General features: G+C 39.0%; 3 protein-coding genes across 7 annotated transcripts in view; all 3 read right to left on the bottom strand.

The window, feature by feature from the left end:
• Positions 1 to 4,136, bottom strand: part of elovl8a (ELOVL fatty acid elongase 8a) — a 31,208-nt gene extending 27,072 nt beyond the window's left edge. For 2 of the 5 annotated variants that reach the window (XR_006380356.1, XM_044218693.1), the window contains exons 1-3: positions 3,030 to 3,174; positions 619 to 685; positions 305 to 492 (exon numbers count right to left, since the gene is read on the bottom strand). Coding sequence is in view for 4 of the 5 variants with exons in the window: in XM_044218693.1 (XP_044074628.1) it covers positions 305 to 492; positions 619 to 685; positions 3,030 to 3,035 (261 nt within the window). In the remaining variant the exon portion in view is untranslated. Of the gene's footprint in view, positions 1 to 304; positions 493 to 618; positions 686 to 3,029; positions 3,181 to 3,836 lie in introns of those variants that run through there. The other 3 variants (XM_044218692.1, XM_044218690.1, XM_044218691.1) reach the window with 3 other exon arrangements.
• A 3,801-nt stretch (positions 4,137 to 7,937) lies between these two features.
• On the bottom strand, positions 7,938 to 13,203 carry selenop2 (selenoprotein P2). Its single transcript, XM_044218831.1, has 5 exons — positions 13,053 to 13,203; positions 12,016 to 12,274; positions 10,378 to 10,590; positions 9,864 to 9,972; positions 7,938 to 9,193 (listed from the first exon to the last, which is right to left on the bottom strand). The coding sequence occupies exons 1-5, from the start codon at positions 13,081 to 13,083 to the stop codon at positions 8,903 to 8,905; spliced, it is 903 nt and encodes a 300-aa protein (XP_044074766.1). The 5' UTR covers positions 13,084 to 13,203; the 3' UTR covers positions 7,938 to 8,902.
• A 2,383-nt stretch (positions 13,204 to 15,586) lies between these two features.
• On the bottom strand, positions 15,587 to 19,414 carry si:ch73-382f3.1 (uncharacterized protein LOC100151273 homolog). The gene is made up of 4 exons (XM_044218832.1): positions 18,998 to 19,414; positions 18,511 to 18,670; positions 17,793 to 17,968; positions 15,587 to 17,488 (listed from the first exon to the last, which is right to left on the bottom strand). The coding sequence occupies exons 1-4, from the start codon at positions 19,145 to 19,147 to the stop codon at positions 17,111 to 17,113; spliced, it is 864 nt and encodes a 287-aa protein (XP_044074767.1). The 5' UTR covers positions 19,148 to 19,414; the 3' UTR covers positions 15,587 to 17,110.
• Positions 19,415 to 19,596: the final 182 nt, after the last annotated feature.

Below are 19,596 nucleotides of genomic sequence, written 5' to 3'. Positions count from 1 at the left end.
AGAAAAATGTCAACATTTGAACTCTGGAGACATGACATATTTTTGCACCTGTTTTTGTTCCATATATTACAGCTTCTCAAACTCCCATACCAGCTTGGATGATTTAGGTTTTCAGGATCCAGTTGTTCCTTTCATTCTGCATCACCTGTCAAGAACTGTTTGGAGGTTGCTGACATGCAAACAGTAGACAACCCTACCCTTGCTCTACGTTATCCTACAATGACCTCTTTTCAGCTGCTACAGCATCCAGCTTCCCATCTACGTACTTCCCTTACAAAAGTTCCCACATACAGTACAGGTGTACCTCATAGAACATGTATGCAGACAGGCAGACCATGGCAAAGTTGTAAACTATCAGGACGGTTTTAAGGTTGACTGGCTGCCTTTTTGCCATCAGCTTTGGCCCCACCCAAATAATGACCAGGTAGCACAGAAAGATACAGCTGATTGGCACAGGAGAGTAGACCAGCAGCCAATTGTCTGTCCTCTTGTCTAGACAGAGAAAAAGCGAGAGAAAAGCATAGACCAAGACTGCGCTTACATCTGACACAAATATCTAACAATGTATCATTGAAATACGTAAGCAATTACATTGATAAAGTGAAAATAAAGACTCACCTCCATTTTCCAGAATCCCTTGGTAAAATAATTTCAATTTCTGCCACATAGTGAGAGCCCGATAACCCTGAGATGGAAACACATGAGCAGGAGAAGCTTTCATTAGCTAGTGAGTACAAAACTGAACCAAAACAGCATCTTCAAAACAATATTTGGAAGAGGTACAACTAAAAAAAAAAGGCTGATACAGAAAAAGAAAGGCACTACACTCTTTGAAGGCCAAAAAAGGGAACAAACAAGAGAGAATATTTACAAGAGGTCTTTCATTCCCAGTGCAAACATGAAATGCTAGTTTTATTATTATTTTATTTTACTTTAATTTTTATTTACATGCTCCTTTTTATATATTTTTTATAGCAAATTTACATAGCGATAGCATTTGTATGTTGTTCTACATTATTTCTATTTATAATCTTCTATGACTTAATGTTGTATTCTGCAAAGGTGTAGTCAAAGATGTTTTACCACTACAATAAAGTTGTATTGTGTTGTTTTGTACTGTACTGAAACATGCAGCCTTGCAGCCTTCATCAGGGCCAGTAATTAAGTGCAAAAAAATTCTTCTGGGATAAGTGATACTGAAAATATATCACAGAACAAATTACAACTATTTATAATGGGATGTAAAAAGTCTATTCTGCATTTGGTATAATCAGAGAAAAGTATTATTTTACAACAACTGACTTTTTGCAGCTTTCTTTATTTCACGTTCATAAATGACACCCTCCTTTCAAAGGTTTTACGTAAAGAAGAACACACCACTGCAAATTTTATTAAACCACCTAGAGATAATCTGGATTATAATTCAAGGATTATGTTCACTAATCCTAACGTATCTCATGATAATGGATAATAACTAATAATCCTCTTGATGAATGGCTGCCTAATGTGGACGACAGGGTGATGAGTCTCCATAGATTCCATGATTAACATGTGGCAGTGCTGCCATCTAGTGTTTGCAGATGAAAACTCTGCACATAACAGGTCAGTTACTCCTCCTTCATCTTTGTTTACAGTATATTTCAGATAGAGCTGAGTTGCACGTGTTTTGGTCTCTTTTGTCAGGACTCGAGCTCCCCCTTGTGGTGTCAGTCCATTAATCAGCTGAGTTTTAGTTTTGGTATTGGTTCATAAATGTAGAAACTCCAACACAGTCTCATAATAAGAGAAACAGGTGCACTTCTCCTGCACTGAACTTCAGTAGGGTGCTCTGTCTCCAAACACAGAGTCAGCCTTTCTCCTGACGCTTTGGGAAACAGTCTGGAGGTCACAGAGGGCATCTCCTCGATATTGTCTTGGGGGGGTTTAATGACCAAAGGAGTAGTTTTACATTGTAAAATTACACATAAACTACACTTGATGTGTTTCAAAGGCTACTTTTAATATTTCTGGACTAAATATCTTTGAATTTGAATTAAATTTGATTAAAAAAAATCTAGTATTTCTCCACCAAAATTAAATGCAGACATGGTGGAAGAGGCTTTGAAACAGCATTTAGGGAGATAAAATGTACAAAATTTGAACAGTTAAATTAATTAATAATAATAAAATTTTACAGGACTTTTTTTTTTTTTTTGGTCAGGGAGGGGGGTGAGGGTTGCACTGGGGGAAAATACTGCATAAGGTAGATCATCTGTGCCTCTTCATCAAGGTCTCAGTTTCTAGGAATTGATAATGCTCTCTCAGCATTTATTTGACTGCTTCCCAGCACACAATGACCCGATCTCAGTGCTATGTTAAAGTCCACTCGCATTCCACTTGCTCTCCTGATTTCAAAGTCCACCTGAACACAGTTTGTCCACCACTTTGTGGCATAAATCTTTACTTTATACCCTAAATCCACAGTGAGCAGTGAGCAATATCAAATATACATAGTCTTTTAAAAGGGGAAGCATCAATAAATATGTTTCTATTCAAGTGTTTTGTTTAACATTCCACCACTGAATGTAAGTGCACTAATTATTGTACTGGCAGAAGCAGCAGGCTGCGGGGACAGAGCTACAGTACGTCCTCCTGTAGCCTCCTTACTGGGATTTAAGAGGAAAATCCCTGACAGGGCCAGGCTTCTATAACCTGCTGAGGTTTATCGAGTACATTTAAGACCTACAGTGTTGCCAAATGGAAATCTAAAGAAAAATATTTTCAAGACAAGAAACACATTAATTATTGGGAATTGTAGCAGCATCATGGCCACAATCATCACAGTTATAAAAACCTCAGCCACCTCAGTAATCTGCAATAAAAAAAAATCACAGTATACAAAGCTGATATACTGTTCATTCAATCTGCTGTTTAGACAGTTGTATTAATTATGGTTAACTGTTCATAACTGAAAGAATCGAGGTATACTTAAATATTTCATGTGAAGTACTCTTTTTTGGGGGACAGGACAGCTGAGAAAATGACCTCACCTTCATTCTGATGGTGGCTATTAATGATTGTTCCTCCTCAGCTCTCCTCAGTCAAAGCATGCTGCATCTCAGCCATGTGTTTAGCAGCACTGAGGTAATCCACCTGTTCTCCCTATGTGCATGCGTGCGTGTGTGTGCGTGCGTGCGTGTGTGTGTGTGTGTGTGTGTGTGTGTGTGTGTGTGTGTGTGTGTGTGTGTGTGTGTGTGTCCAGCATGACATAAGGCAGTGTGCTCCTTTTTTCTAGAGTAGCAAGTCAAGTACCTGCCAGCTATATACCATCTGTCAGAGTTCCAGTGTTATTCAGAATACACGTGATTAACAAGACGGTGTAGTCCCTCATTCGTCCAGGAGTGTCCCATCGTAGAAAAGGTTTCAGTCGTAGTCCTCTGGACACTGTTTTCAGAATCAAGACGTTTCGGCTCCCATCCGGAAGTCATTCTCAATGTGAGAATTCTTTTGTCATTCTCATTGAGAATGAATTTGAAAACATTGTTCAGATGACTACGGCTGAAACCTTTTCTACGATGTAGACACGTGATTGTAACTATAAAAAACTATTTCAGTGGTTCTTATGGTAATAAGATAACATCATTTTTAATTACTTCAAGTTGGAGTGCGGAACTTTTGTCTCCTCCCTTCTGGCAGTGAGAGTACAGTCTATGGTAATTACACAAACACTGTGGACGCATGCTTATGATTTATACCTACAGTGAGCTCGAATACAGAGAAATTTCCACAGTTCCAAGACAATAATCCATTATTCAGGTGGAGTAAATGTAATAGCAACATCCAAATATTTTACCAACCTGTACAATCCAAGAGCAGTAACGTTAACTTGACATCGGTGTCTGCCCTCAGTCCCTTCTCTACTTTCAGCCTCTCCAACAAGGAAAAGCTAAAGCAATGCCAATGGTTATCCGTGTTTGTCCTCGCAGTCGATCGCTTTCTTGTTTTGACTGAAATCCTTCCTCTGAACGCCGAGTTTCTTTTTTATCTGGAGCAGCAGAAAATAATCTCAGTGCTTCACTGCGGTCAAACCAGCCTCCACTTCCAAAAACACCGTCAAACTAGCCCCCAAGTTTGTTTGTTTTTTTGCGGTACGTGCATATACCATGCATTACGGTAGGAGTGTTCAAGAACTGATTTCAAAATAAAAGCACCCTTCTACTGAACGTGATTTTACATTAATTCAGTCAGTCAATAAAGAATGAATGAACAAAAAAATACTAAATGAAAAGATAATAAATATTAGATAAAAAATTAAATGAATATTAATTTTTTTTTAAATCTCCCGCCTGCAAACTGTATTTCAGACTAAATTAAGGCTTTGAAAATCACAGCTTTCCCTACAAACATATTACATAATGGAAACTTTGCACTTTGGCCATAATTTGGTAAATTGCAACATTACCAATATAATCATGGATTATGTAACGTTAGTGATGTTATCTACAGGTACACTAGCTATTTTACACAACAATTAATCATTAAAGAGCGTAAAAGCTAGATCTTCTTGAAAATGAGAGCAACCTTCCAGCACAGACAAAAGTTGATCCACAATCCTGAGCAATGCAACACAGTGCTTACAGTGCTCTGCTTGACCACCTCATCCAGTCTGCAGAGGAGAACCCCGATGAGGATAACGAGGTCCCAGGTAAATGATTGACATTAACCTGGTGTGTATCTGGCCACCTTTCCTAATTTTGGCTTATTTAATTTATTGACCATGGCAAATGGTTGTGTAGTCAAATAATATTTTTAATATTGATGTATCAAGGGCTTTTGTCTGGTGTATTTCATGCTGAAAGCAGGTGCTCTGCCCCCTTTTTCTCAGGTTGGGATAGTGACATGGCCTCACTGCTACTGCTGGTCTACCTCCTGCCAGTGGAGGAAGCAAGTGGAAAGAAGGGAGCTGTGAAAACCAGGTATCAGACTCAACAAATCTGTTGCTGTTAGCCATTTTTGCTCATATTTCCATAGTTTTTGCCCATTTCCAAGCTTTGAATTGATTGTGCCACACCCTATACTGCACTGCTGTGGAAATAATTTGTGATCAGTATTACCACCATTTGTATTGAATACTAAGGCACACTGGATTCCTGCACTTGAGGTCATTCATTGCTCCCCAACCCCTTGTGTACAACATACAACTACATAGTTAACATTGAGTGGCATTGGATGCTGAGCTATGTGTTGGGTGTGGACCAAGTGTCCTGTCGGAATGGATTGGATCAGTTAGTTTTGTATTGTTTGTCATTGTCAAAACACAACTACAATTTTAGCCTGCTGCATGTTACGTTTGTTTTTCTTACTTGGTCCAATTTTATATATATATTATATATTTTATTTATATATTTATGTCCAGTCTGAAGTGGAATCACTCTGTGGAAACAGGTAGTTTTTTTGAATATAATTCTGAATTTAGACGGAATGTAGCTCACGTGACATTTTAGAGGGCTTTAAGTTTGAAATTAAACATCAGTGTCCTGCTATTGTCAGAGTGACAAGAGTGACAGTGATACGCAAAGGACAGTCATACACACAGACATACATACAGACAGAGATTCCTTCCTTTATAGTTAGATGATGCTACTACAGCGCCACCTATTGGCCAAATGGCACCAACTTTGTCATGGTTAGTCAGGTCATCTGTCATGGTCATCTACACATGTCCACCAAATGTGGTTGCAATAGCACAAAGCATTCAGGAGCTATGACATGTTCTGTAATATAAGCCCTGCCTAGAGCATTTGAGCAAACTTTGAGGGCCAGCTATAGCAAAATATATAAATGGAATATCAAAAAATCCAGTAACTTTTCCCGGCTTAGTCCAGAGATGTTCTGTACCAAATCTGGTAATGATTGCTCAAAATATATAGGAGAAGTAGTGAAAAAACAGATTTGGACAAAATTCATAATGGTGGAAAATCGAGCAAATAGCAAATAGCAGCTTGTATGGGTAGATTCCTGGACCAACAGAATCTAACAAAAAAAAAATTTGTATCTGCGACTTACGGTTCATAAATTACAAGCCAAAACGTAAACTGTGTTGTTTTAGCGCCAGCACCTGGCCAAATTGCACCAAATTCAACACTGCACTGCACCCACTTCCTGTGGTTCCTCAGCAATACGGCTGACTAATTGTGAAGTCGATCAGATGAAAGATTGTCAAGAAGATCAAAAGGATATATACGTACAGAGATTCCTTGCTTATTATCATTATTAAGTCTGACTAATCATTCACACAATTGTAATGAAAAAGCCTTGATTTTTAAAGCCTTAATTTAGTGGGAAATACAGTTTGCAGGCGGTAGATATTATTTTTTTATATTAATGTATTTATTATTTCATATTTATTATCTTTTAATTTTTTTTCATTCATTCATTATTGACTGACTGACTGAATGAATGTGTAATCACGTTTAGTAGAACGGTGCTTTTATTTTGAAATCAGTTCTTACACACCCCTACCGTAATGCCTGCTATATGCACGTACCGCAAAATAAGGTGGGGGCTAGTTTGACGGTGTTTTTGGAAGTGGAGGCTGCCTTGACCAAAATGACGCTTCATAGGATTTAGTCCTAGTTACTGTTGCCTAACCTCCGTCGCTACGGAGCCAAGTAGACAGAGAGTTGCGTCAACTCCGTTCAGTTTCAATTCAAGTGGCTTTATTGGCATGACTGCATACAATACAACCTTGCCAAAGCATCTCTCCATGGCTCTGGGCTGCTCCCCGCTTCTGCTCTGACAAACTAAATCAAATTGTGGATCTAATCTTTAACCCCGGGACCCAGATGCACGTGGATTGGTGTTTTTTTTGGTTTTGTATAATAGATAAAGTAAGCAAGGTTTACAAATGAGCATGTCCTCCCCAAAAATAAAGCCATATAGGTCGTCTGTGCAAGTAACTTATTAACGTTTTTATTTGCGTTTATTGTTAGGTGGCGACCTCTAGTGGCCGTAGTAATTATGAAGGGAGCAAAGGAGGAAGTCAGGTGAGGTAGCATAAAGAGCGACAACATCCGCGTAAGGAGGAGAAGGACGGCGTCGGTGGGTGGGAAGGTAGATGGATGGATAGATACACACTTTAACGTAACTTAGCGTACTTCACGTGATTTACTAACGTTACTTACTTATTTTTTTTAACCCAAACTATGATCGTTTCTTAAACATAACCAAGTAGTTTTGGTGCTTAAACCTAACCAAACTGCGACCGTTTCATAACGTTAACCACGTTTTTATTATTGTTACCATGGAGACGAAGGTCTGGTACGCCTAGCAACACACTGGATAGGCTAGTGGCTCGGCTGGTCATTAGCTTCCGAGGCTGGTTACTAGCATGCCAAGGCTAGCTAGATTAGTTACTGAAGGCTCTTTTTTTTGCGTTTTATTGGGGGATTGGAGCCAAATGCGGCTTTTTACCGCCACCAACTGCTGACAAATAGGATTTATCTAGATTCTTTAACTTAGTATTCTTTCTCCTACGTTTCCTTTGCTGACAATTTATGTGCGGCATTGCTGCTTAGAACGTGCACATAAATATCTTAACTTAAAAATATGTTGAATTGTAGGCTACACTACATGTCAGGCTGTACAACTGCCAAGAATGTTGTTTAATAGGTAATAAAGACCACTAGCCATTACATTTAAACCTACACCAGTTAGTTTACCCAGTCAAGCCCAGCTGTCAAGTTGCCTTTTCTGTGGGTTATGAATATGAATGTATAGTCCAACTGATTGTCAATTATGTCCAAGTCGATAATGTATTATGACAGTGTGATAGAGGCCATTAGATACGCATTGGACTGTAAGCTGCAGTTTTGTTTAACAATCTCCAATTACATGAATTGTACAGGTACTACACAAGTCACAGAAAGAGTTACTGCCTATATTAACACTAAGAGACATCAAATGTATTTTCTTTTTAATGGAGAACAACAAGCAAAAAGTGAACTCTACATTCAGGTAATTAATCGGAAGTAAAGTTTCAAATCTACAGCAAATATGCAAAATTGATTAAATAGAGAAATGTACGTTTGCTGGTGTGATTCATAATATCTAAAGATTTAATTGGATTAGTATACTAATCTAATTTATTACACCACTTCCCAAAATGCTTGTACACATTCAAATGAATAAAGGACAGCACTTGAAACTCTTGTTGTATGTACATAGTAATGTAGTATCATGCATATGTATGTGTATGTATGGTTGTATGTATGTATACTTGTATTTGTATGTGTGTATTTTATTCTATATGTGAAACACTTTGTAACTGTGTGTTTTAAAAAGTGCTATATAAATAAAATTATTATTGTTATTATTATTATTGTTGTTGTTATTGTTATTATTATAGTAGCACAGCATATCACTACCAGATCCTGCATGAGACGGGATTGACACGGGCAGAAAGGAAAATGTCTGGACAGTAATCTGACTGAGGTCTTCTCAGCAGCAGTGTACAACATCCTCTGACTCTGTTTGAGTGAAAATAACCGTCAGTCCATCCAATCTCTCCACACACATCTATCTACAGCCTCCTGCAGGCAGGTTTTATACCACAGACTTCATTAATGGGAGAGGACAGAGTAGGACTGACGACTTCATCCACACAGGGGAGTGAGGTGAGGTGTGAAGATGCTAGCAGAGAAACCACAATCTGATTACTGCTCGTACAGATTCAACTGCTCAGTGAATCGCTGTTTCCCTCAGTTCTGCCATCAAAGTAAAAATATTTCACCAGAAGTAAAATACTAAGTAAACCCATCATAACTATCTAAAGAAGAAAGAAGCAAGTAAAAACACCAGTAATTAAACTGGCATCCTAATTATCCATGTCCATCCCACCATGATGACTGTGGTTGCCAGGCTGCTACTGATGATGATGATGATGGGGGTGATGATGCTGAGGATGGTGGTGGTGACGATTCTGAGTTTTATTCTGACTAGTATCATGCTGATGTTGGGACTGGTTCTGGTAACTGGTATGATGGTGGAAGTGATGATGAGGATGATGATGGCTGTGGGGATGAGCCGCCGCAGGAGCTGTGTCCTCTGGATCATCAGTGTCCAGTTGAATTGTGGGTATTGTAGTTGTCTGGTTGACATTAAACTGCATTGTCTTCATGGTGCTGTTCTTGCCACTTGATAAAGTAGAATTAGCCTGGGAAAGATAAAACACGTTATACATGTTATAATTAGTTTCTAATTTTGTAGTTTAAAGCTGCATTAATTGCATGTATTTGGCAACTTGGAGGCAGCAGAACAAGCTAAAAACACAACATTGACATATTATTATCTACCTATTTACACATCCAGCAGACAAGACGCAACATTATCATTAATTTGGAGTTGTGTTTCTGACCAATATTCTCTTAGATCTGTTATGGTCTCCGCCAACTCCTGAGAAAAATATCTGGCTCTTTAGGTGCTAAATGCTATGTTATATTCACCAGCTAGTTGCTAGCTGCTGTTTGGTGCTGGGCAGGTAGTGTGCAGTGGGTTTATCAGAGCTTTACTGAAAACAGCTGCCTGCTGGTGCTGGAAACAAGGTTGACTGGGGGCGGAGTTTGCAGGCTGGAAAACCAAAACAATGAGCTAAAAGAAGATAAAAAACTCAGATGCTGTGAAGTGCAGAGTTGGGTGATAATTCTTTGTGGGTTTGTTACTGAGTGACCACTTTCACATTACGCATAGTCATTTGATCCATTGTTAATATAAAAATATTGATTAATGCAGCTTTAACTCAAATAGGCTATGGCATTTTATTTACATTTTTTTTGTGAGTGAGTAATTCATACTAAACACTGAAAATCACTTGGGAATGAACTCACAGAGCAATTGCAGATTTTTTTATCATAAGTGGCTCTGACTGCAGCCTCTACGTAGGGGTAATGCAGGAAACTGTAAGGCAGCACTATATGGAAGGTGAGCAGGCCACACCTGGAGAAAAAGAAGAAAGAGAGAGAGAATCAAAATGTAGATGGGAATCACTGCAATTTGATTGCTTTAAAATACCATTCATGTTCAAAGCACATTCTTTTTTTGTATCTACTACTGTGTGTGACTCAGAATTAATGTGCTCACATAGTGAGATAAATCATAGTTGTGCTTTTGAAATCTTTCACAAGAATGACCTCTATTTTATAATCCAGAAAATGGTGATTATTAACACAGAGCAAAGTCAAAGTCATTACATGAGACCCTAAAAACTGGAAAGCCAAGGGTGCTGGGACTAGTACAAATATGTTATGTATTTTATGTTTTGCACTCATATCATCAAAGAGCTGAAACCTACTGGGGTTTTGGCATTGGATCTACATGTCTTGACGAGTTGGCTTGCCTTACCTATCATAGACCAGGAAGTCATCTTTGTCACCATCCAGAGCCTCCCACACGTCATTTTGAAGGGGAGCCTGCTGGTACACAGGAACACCAGGGGGCGCTCGTCTCTTCAGCTCCCAGTACATGGCTCTGGACTGAGCCTCACGCTCATTTACTATCATAAAAGACACCTCCGTCAGGTTGCTGCGGTTCAGCCTGTCACGCAGGCCTCCAATGCTACAGAGGGACAGATAGAGAAAGAGTGAAATCTCACCTCACTGCTAATCCAGACACTACAGACACCAACACTCAATTGAAATCAATGCACAAGAAGTTCTTAAAGGCACTTTCATCCACCCCACCTATTATGTTTTGCATTTTTACAAAAATGAATTTGATCAATCGGTTTGCCCAATCATGTTGTACGAGCTGTCATGTTGTAATTCATTTGTCTGTATATCATTCTTTAGCTATACCTTCTACAGTCATACCTTAATGTAAATATGATAATCTGTCATTTAAACTTTCTGTTGAGCCCTTGTGAGGTCTTTATGGGTCAAATTCTCTTGAAAGGCATTTCCACACTCAACCATTCAACATGCAAACGATATTAGATAATCATATCCATTACATAAATTGTAAGTGTGGAAGTAAGCAAAAGTCTGATGAAGTGACTGAATGTGTTGCACATTAAATTGCAACAGTCTAACTTAAGAATGCTAATGGCAAAGCAGCATACAGAAAAAAGGGCCACAAACTGATGACTCGTTGACTCACAGTATAACATAATTTTTGCACTAAATGTGCAACAGCACCAAGTTTCACATAAGAGGCATTTAGCCAATAATGCTGCATTCAGGTGCCTGCCACAAATATCAGGGTAAGGGATGAATGCACATGAACAAAATAACACATATAACAGACAGATAAGACAGAGAAAAGCACGATTTTGCTACAGTCTTTGATTTGGTCCTTGGCAGGTTGAATTGCCATCTACGCCTTTTCAAATAGCCTTTTCAATTTTGCCATATTAGAAAGTGTCTTAATTCTTGTATTTTTGACTCTGGAACATCTTTCAAACAGCACTATATTGGACATTTTTTTTTTACGTTCATGACCCCTCCAGACTCTTTTCTTCTTTTTCCTGAAGAACTTACATGTCCATGTGTTAGCTAGACAAGTACTGTAAACCTAATTGTTAGTAAGAACTTCAATCACCTCCACTAACAATTTTAAAATAGAATAAAACACCAAAATGAAACTCATCAAAAACAAACCCATTCAACTAAACATGTATTACATGTAACAAACCTTAACACTGATTGTTTTGATGTTACTAACGACATTATTGATGGCTCTGTTCTAAGGCATGACAGTGTGACAGTGAGCCAGCATGCACAATACCAGGACCCTGAAACTGAAACAGCTAAATGGAATTCAGCCTTCATTTATTTTATTATTTACAGCTGTTAATCCTACTGTGACATGTCAAAACATCTGCTGTGAAAAAGGACTATTCAGGTCAACTCTTGTAATGTTCCAACACAAACATTTAAAAAAGTTTTAAATTATTATCTGTGCGCTCTGACATTTGTTACACGGTGTATATCACTTATATGCCTATTAAACTACTACATTGTTCCATGAAATCTGTTTTCTTACTTGGAGGCCTGAGTGAGACAGAAGTGTCAGCTGGCCTTCAGTAGCGCCACCACAACCACATTTCCCAGCAGCTCTTGCATGGGTGCACGTCCCTTTATCGTCCAGTGGGGGGCGGGTTTGCAGATCCTGGAGGGGTCATTGTCCCCCTCCACCAGCACACTGACATGTGAGGCCCACAGCAGACCTGGCAGGGCCGCGTACAGCCACAGCGACGAGAGAGAGCGCATTGTCCCTCCCTGACTGGCCGGACTGAATGTACCTGGCGAGAAAGACGTGCAATAAACCATGTTTGATCAAAAGGCACTTTGTACAGTGTCACACAGGTGCTACGTTTAGGCTTTTTAACATCAATGAACTGTAACCACGTGCATAGCATTAAACAAACAGGGATTTGGGGGTAAAAGCAGATTCAATCTTTGGCAGGTTTCCTCTGCCCTGAACCAAATGGCCAGTCACTCCGATCCCCAAATAATTAAAAGAGTAAACCCTCATTGTCTCTCTCATCACGTGGAGATAATCTGCAAAACGATTTTATTATGGGGTAAACAGCGAGAAGAATGTTGGGGACAATCGAACAGACAGAAAGACAAAGAGAGGCTGGGACAGAAATATTTACAGCCTCAGTGACATCTAAACACTGCACTGTCTGTACAAACAGATACATTTGATTTAAAATGACTTTAGTTTAGTGTTGAAATTGCAAATTTGATCTCAATCAATTCGTCAGTGTCTGGAAAACGACGTCACACCTCCAGTTTTGCCAACATGAAGGAATGGCATTTGTGTGTCCCATAAGCAGTGGCTACCTACTGAATTCAGATTATATGAAGTGTCTAAAAGTGCTTTAACAAACCTTAAAATTAATTATTTTGAAACTAAGAGTAGTTTTAGAAAAAAACCTACCCCTCTGACGCAAAAACGTATTAGACAAAAGAAATCAAATACAATTGGTTAGCATATTTCATTATTTACTTTTCAAAATAAGAGTGATAGTTATTAAGATAAAAACAAATTTGAGCCCAAAAAGAAACTCTTACCTCTGTTGTCTCTCTGTCCTGTGACCCACATAAACAGCCAGTAAACCCCTGTTGTTTTTAAAGCCTTTTGGGTTGACTAAGCACTTCCCCCAAATCAAACAGAAAGAGAGAGAGAGAGAGGGAGAGAGAGAGAACCGGTATCTGTGCACTAACTAACACGCACTTAGTGTGTAATCTTAAACACATCAAATTCAGATACTGGGTACAAGTTGCAAGACAAAATATGGTAAAACCCCCGGTGTCATAGGACTTTAATTTAAAAAGTATCTAAATCACCAATGCAAATGGAGCTACGAAGGTGAGTCGTATTATTTTCAATATCAATAGGCCTTTTTCACAGGATAAATTTTGACATAAGAGCAGGAAAGGCACAAGTGAAACTAATAACATTATTGATGGCTGCATTCCATTTGCGTTTACCAATTCCCCAGGCCCTGGTATTGTGCATTCTGACTCACTGTTTGTCATGGCTTACTGGGACACTGAAATGTAAACATTGTTGGTGTTAGTAGTAATTGCTGAATTACCCAATTCAGTGCCACATACTAATTGTAAACGGTGTATACTTATTGAGATGCCTTTTCTGAAGTTGATATATACAACTAAATATGAAACTTTACCGTTTTGTTCTACCAATAAATCAAACTGCAATATTGAAATGCCAGTGCCAGTTGTTTTTATTTTTATTTTTGAAATCTTGGTGTTATCTCACCACCATCTGCAAATAATTTTAATTTCTGTGGAGCTATGAGCAGCTCCTCCCATTCCTTTGAAAAGTATTGTTTGGGAATTTTATGCCTATGACTAGAGTCAACAGGAGAGAGATGACTAAATAAGGGGAGACAGAGATGCACAACAAAGGTCCCCAGCTGGACTCGAAACAGGGTGTCACGATTCATGGTAGGCGCCTTAAACCCCCAGGCCACCCGGGCACCCCAGCTCCTCCATTTACAATGCACATTGCATTGTGGGAAAATAGTGTCCAAAACAGCATATTTCAAAAATCAAGCATTTTATGTATGCATACTGACTTTTTTGAGTATTCTTAATTTTGTCACTTTTCCAATGTGAACACACTATTGTACCTACTCAAAACCTGCTTGGAAATAGGGTGTAGTATGAAACAGACACACCTACAATGTCTGCAGTAAAAAAAAAAAAAAGCCCACTGGCGGTTTCCCCTCATATCATATGTTAATAAACTATCAGCTTCATTATTTGGGGGTTCACTTCATTTATACTGAGTGTTTAAACTCAATTTAGAATCAGTGGGCTATCAGGCGGATTCTTCATTTGAATCAGTTTTAATCCTGGTTCTTTACTCAGTTAATACTCAGCATGAGGAATCAGTGTAACTTCTCTTCAATCCGATAGATCACTTCTTAAACAAAGGCTGTTGTAGAGCAGCAGTGTTTCCACCAGGGTGTACATACAGTATACTGTGATTATCGATTTAGGCTTTTAGCCATATGGCTTTTTATATTTTTAGCCATGCTAGTAGCTGGCTGTATTGGTCTCTCAGTCAGTTGGTCCACCACTTGGGTCCAAACTGAAATATTACAACTATTGGATGGATTATCATGGAATTTGGTATAGATGTCCATGGTGCCCAGAGGATGAAGCCTTATGACTCTGGTGATCCCCTGACTTTTCCTCTAGCGCCATCATCAAGTCCAATTTTTTATTGGCCCCAATATTTGGTTTATGAGAAATACCTGCAAAAATAATGACATCACCATCCGCCTTAGCTGTACTTTGTGTTTAGTCCTAATTAGCAAATGTTAGCATGCTAACACACTAAACTAAGATGGTGAACATGGCAAACATTATACCTGCTCAACATCAGCATGTTAGCGTTGTTGTTAGCTTTTGACTGTGTAGAGGTGAATGCCACCCTATGACAAACAAAACCTCGGTTCCAATTTTGTAAGAGTTAAGAGGCCAAAATCAATGACAATCAGCAGGAGAAGGCAACAGAGTTACTGCAAAGAGTTGTATTGTTGGTCAAAGAAACAGATGCAAACGCTACTGTATACATGTACTGTGAAGCTACAGTACTTAAATGCATTGGTCAGTCTTCACAAACCTGTATGCAGTATTTGTATTAATCTTTCCACCTAAATGTTGTCTTCATATTGCAGTTCATCTTAGGTAACAAGCCACCTACAAAACAAATACCTAATCTCTCATGTGAGTGATTTGCTCAAAGTCCAACCTGGGCCAAAGTAAAATGTCATTCTTTGTTTTATGCAGGGGAAAGATAACTTAAACGCATCACAGGCCAGTGTGAGTATTTAGTAACTACAGTGGTATTTCAGGAGACTTGTGGTTAGGATTTTTTTCACTAATGGAGTCGTGAGCTTTCATTCCAATTCTAATGTAACCAGTGTAGTGATGGCAACGATGTTTGTTACTGTGAGCTGCTGACTATGCAGTGCAGTCCTACGTACACTTTGCCTTTAGAAGTAGTGAAATGTATATGTCTCTCTCTCACACACACACACACATTCACACACAATTAAAAATACAAGTCATTCTATTCAATCACTTTATTTTCTCAGTGCCAGTGTTTTGGATATTGTTGTCATGTGACTTACTGTGACTAGCCTGAGCTTTTTTTGATATTCTTTTTGTGGTAATTACAACTGCACCGCAAATGTGAATACTTCAAGAAAGAGCAGAATCAAATATCCTACAAAATTAAATTCACAATCTATGTAGTATAGAATTACACTGCCGGTAGCTATTTACCAATGGAGGGTTTACTTTTATTCCCTTGTTGACTACACACAGCTCCCTAACAGATTCTATAATTTGTTACCGACAGAAAAGTTTGGAACCTTCTGGAAAAACAGCAAATGTTTCAGTTTTGCAAATGTGGTCAAAATAGGCTACATGAATTAAGGAAATCAACGCTAATTTTGATGACAGCATTTGGACGATTTGTAATAGAGGTTATTTCAAACAGCATGGTTTGAGACCCCACTGATTATGTTTAAATGCAAACATCTTCCTAGACACTCACTTTTATACCAGTTGTGTGCTACTGCTTTACACACACCATCAAATGATAAATATTCTGGGTGAATTGTAACAAAAAATAAAGCTTGCATAATGTGCAGGAAACAGTTTATAGTGTAACATATTTGCATGCCACAGTAGCCCTCATAATATCATAAAACTAGCTACCTATCCCAGGATGTGAACTTAACTGCTCTCAGTACATTTGAGTATCATGAATACTACCAGGGATTCATTGTGCATGCAAACACCACAAGTTAAACACTTGTTAAATCAGCTGTAAACACAAGCAGCAAATTTCAACATGCTTTGTGCAAATTATGTCTACACGTTCCACACAATGCCACACTTTCAACTGTAGTTTACTTTGTCACAGACTACATCGTACATCTCCTTACATGTCGCAGCACGTACTGTAGCTCAGCATCTTCATGGTAAGAAACACCATAAGCATAAACCTAGGCTAACTGCAAGCCCCAGCATCTCACAACTGTTGAGCAAAGCCATGTGCTAGTGGTGCAGATCACAAGCACAACCAGGTAACAGTTCAAATGAGTCAACTCACAATCTCTGTTGAATGAAGCATACATCTATATTGATGCTTAAAAAAAAGGGACAGTTCACCCCAAAATCAAAAATACATATTTGTCCTCTTGCCTGTAGTGCCATTTATCCATCTAAATTGTTTTGGTGCGAGTTGCTGAGTTTTGGAGATATCGGCTGTAGAGATGTCTGCAATTTTGGAATAGAATGGGACAACATGGCACTCGGCTTGTGGTGCTCAAAGCGCCAATAAAATACATTTGAAAAACTCAACAGCAATGTCTCTCTCCAGAATTCATCAATAATCAAGATAATCCACAGACCTTGCTGTGAGCAAAATATGTATTTTTTATTTTGGGGTGAACTGTCCCTTTAAGTCTTTCATAGATGTGATGAGAAGCATAATATACCCATTTTCTGTTACTTGAAGTACACAGCAAATTCTGCACATTCTTCCCTTGGTTAGAGTCAGTAAGTCATGCAAACTGCCACGATCAGGACAAAACACCAATCAATTCCTCCTCATCATTGTCCCCAACACCTTCTGTGGGACTGTCACAGGTGGCCATGAGCCCCAGCTCTGCCAGCTCCTCACAGCTCATGTCAGTCGTCACCATGATCTTAGTCTCCAGGCGGTTACACAGAGTCCTGTAGGAGGGCAAAGGGTATCCCAGCTCTCTCAAGTACTCGTAGCCTTTTGTGCCAACTGCACAGCGGATCTTTCGAGCCTTCAGGATGGTCTCTGGAGACCAGACAGCACGTCGGGAGCGTTTGGTGAGGGACAGGGCACGAACCTGGTCCTCATACAGAAAGTTCTGAAGGCCCTTCTCGATCCGGTCGAGCCGATACAGACGCTTCTTCATCTCCTCTGCCTGACAGAGACAGAGAAGAAGATGGTTTGGGCTATTTATTGAACACTCTCACTTATGATTCCCTCACTGATATTATAGTCAATAATCAAATAATTAGGGAATGTATGCTAATTAGAACAGTAGAACTAGCGTAACAATTGTGTATTACCTTTCTCACTATATCTGACACAATTTGAACTTTTTTTTTTTTTAAATGGTAATAATTTATTGGTGTTAAAATGCAGCACATTGCCCCTTCAAAAGAAAAAAAAAAGAAAGAAAGCAGAGAGCAATTTGTTGAAAGAGACACCAGCAGCCATCCTACCTCCTTCTGTAGCCTGGCAGTGTGCTGCATCTCCTGCTCCAGCTGTTTCTTGAGGAGTTGACACTGTGTGCAGGGCCGCTGGTCCTCGGCAGTCCTGTCTGCATCTTCCTCCTCCAGGCCGGCCAGAGGGGTGCGCCTGGCATAGCCATGGTCCCTGAAGTTCAGCTCCTTCTCCACTGTGGACACAAAGCAATGTCCTGCTAGTATTGTATTTCCTGGCTGGAATCTGGTGCATTTTACATGTACCTGAACCTACAGGCATTACATGTTTTGGCTTGATGAGAGGGGCTGAGGCTCAACCCTACAGTAAATGTGACGACTGTAAAACAATAATGAGTTTAAAGTCCATAGAGCTGCAGAGTTTGGTGTTAATTCTCTGTGACTTCGGCACTATGAGCAAGCCTTTCACATTACACAGAATCATTCAATTTAAACATGAAAAAAGAAGAATGATTAATGGAGGTTTAAATTTCAGTTTTGTTTATTTCACTTTCCCACTCTCTCATAAACTTATTTTATTTAGACCATTAGGGAAGTCCGCTGCATACACATCGTTTAAACGTTGATAAAATTTCAAAACATTTTCATCCCTAGTCCAAATATTGACACTAGTGACAACCAGAGTTGGTTTCTGTGGTCGAAATACAGGTATCCCCACCTACCACATCTAATACAATACAATATATTCAAGAAGACATTTCGTTGCACATTCAGTTACCTGGTTCAGGTTTCATGGGTAGCAAGATGTATGGAGTAGTGACTCCAGGGTAAGGAGGGTCTCCAATACTGAACAGAGTGGGGATGGCATTGGGCTTTAGCTTCTTTCCCCCGGCTGGAGACCTCGCTATCTCCTCAAACTGGCTCTGCTCAAAATGGTCCTTGGGGAAACAAGACAGGAATACACATACATTTTATCCACTTAATCATACACCCAAACACAGGAAACAAGAACATGCATACAGTGCGTGCAAAGTTCAGATGTGGCAGAAGGAAAAAAAAAAGGAAAGAGTGACAATCAACTGAACCCAGAAGAGAATTTACCTTTAAAAAAATAAATAAAATTTAATAAATGTTTTTGATGCCTTGTCCTATCCTATTTAACTTTGAGTCTTCTTCTTTTGGACTGATGCGTCGTCTCTATAGGAGTGCTTTAATAAATTAGTGTTAGGTCCGAAACAAAAATGCCAGTCTCTGTGTAAACTTACCTGACAGAGTCTGGAGTGAGGAGTTGGTTCGAAGTCACGTCGACAGTTCACCACCCATTTCTTCTTACGGACAGGGTCTTGGGGGAATCTAAACAGCTGTTTACCTATGCTGGTTGAATTGGAGCAGTTTGGAGCGGAGCAGCCACCCATTGCAGGAGTTAAGACACACAGCAAAGCTAAATTTAGAAAACGTCAAGACAGCTTGGCTGACAATGAAGCTCAGCAGGAGATTTTAACCCCAGCTACTTTTAGCTACTACTTACGCGGTGTAAAAACAAGAAAAAGTTACATTTGCATTAAATGTTAACTCGTGGAAACAAGAGTGCTGTCCTGCAGACTTTTATATTATATTTTATGGATACAATTTAAAATACTTTATCAGAGATAAAATGTTTCTGACTTTGTTTGAGCCAAAATGGCGCACTTCACCTCCCTAGTTAAGTATAGTGACGTACTGTTTATATGTGTCTATCGTAAACGCCTGCTTGAAAAATGTATTGAAAAGCAAAATGTCAGAGAGAAGTAAAAATTAAAACATAAAGTACAATATTTACAATAAGAAAAATATATATTAATTAATTTTGAAAATGTAGTGCATA

This window comes from Siniperca chuatsi, linkage group LG13, assembly GCF_020085105.1.
Source record: "Siniperca chuatsi isolate FFG_IHB_CAS linkage group LG13, ASM2008510v1, whole genome shotgun sequence".
Lineage (NCBI taxonomy): Eukaryota > Metazoa > Chordata > Actinopteri > Centrarchiformes > Sinipercidae > Siniperca > Siniperca chuatsi.
Note: the sequence above shows the minus strand (reverse complement) of the source record. Positions and strands in the feature narration are given on the sequence as shown.

Excerpts from the sequence above, each read along its gene's own strand:
- si:ch73-382f3.1 (XM_044218832.1), bottom strand. The coding sequence starts at position 19,147 with ATGGGTGGCTGCTCCGCTCCAAACTGCTCCAATTCAACCAGCATAGGT. Across the intron at positions 17,969-18,510 it reads ACCCATGAAACCTGAACCAG|TGGAGAAGGAGCTGAACTTC; the intron begins GTAACTGAATGT and ends TTGTGTCCACAG. Across the intron at positions 17,489-17,792 it reads CTGCCAGGCTACAGAAGGAG|GCAGAGGAGATGAAGAAGCG; the intron begins GTAGGATGGCTG and ends TGTCTCTGTCAG.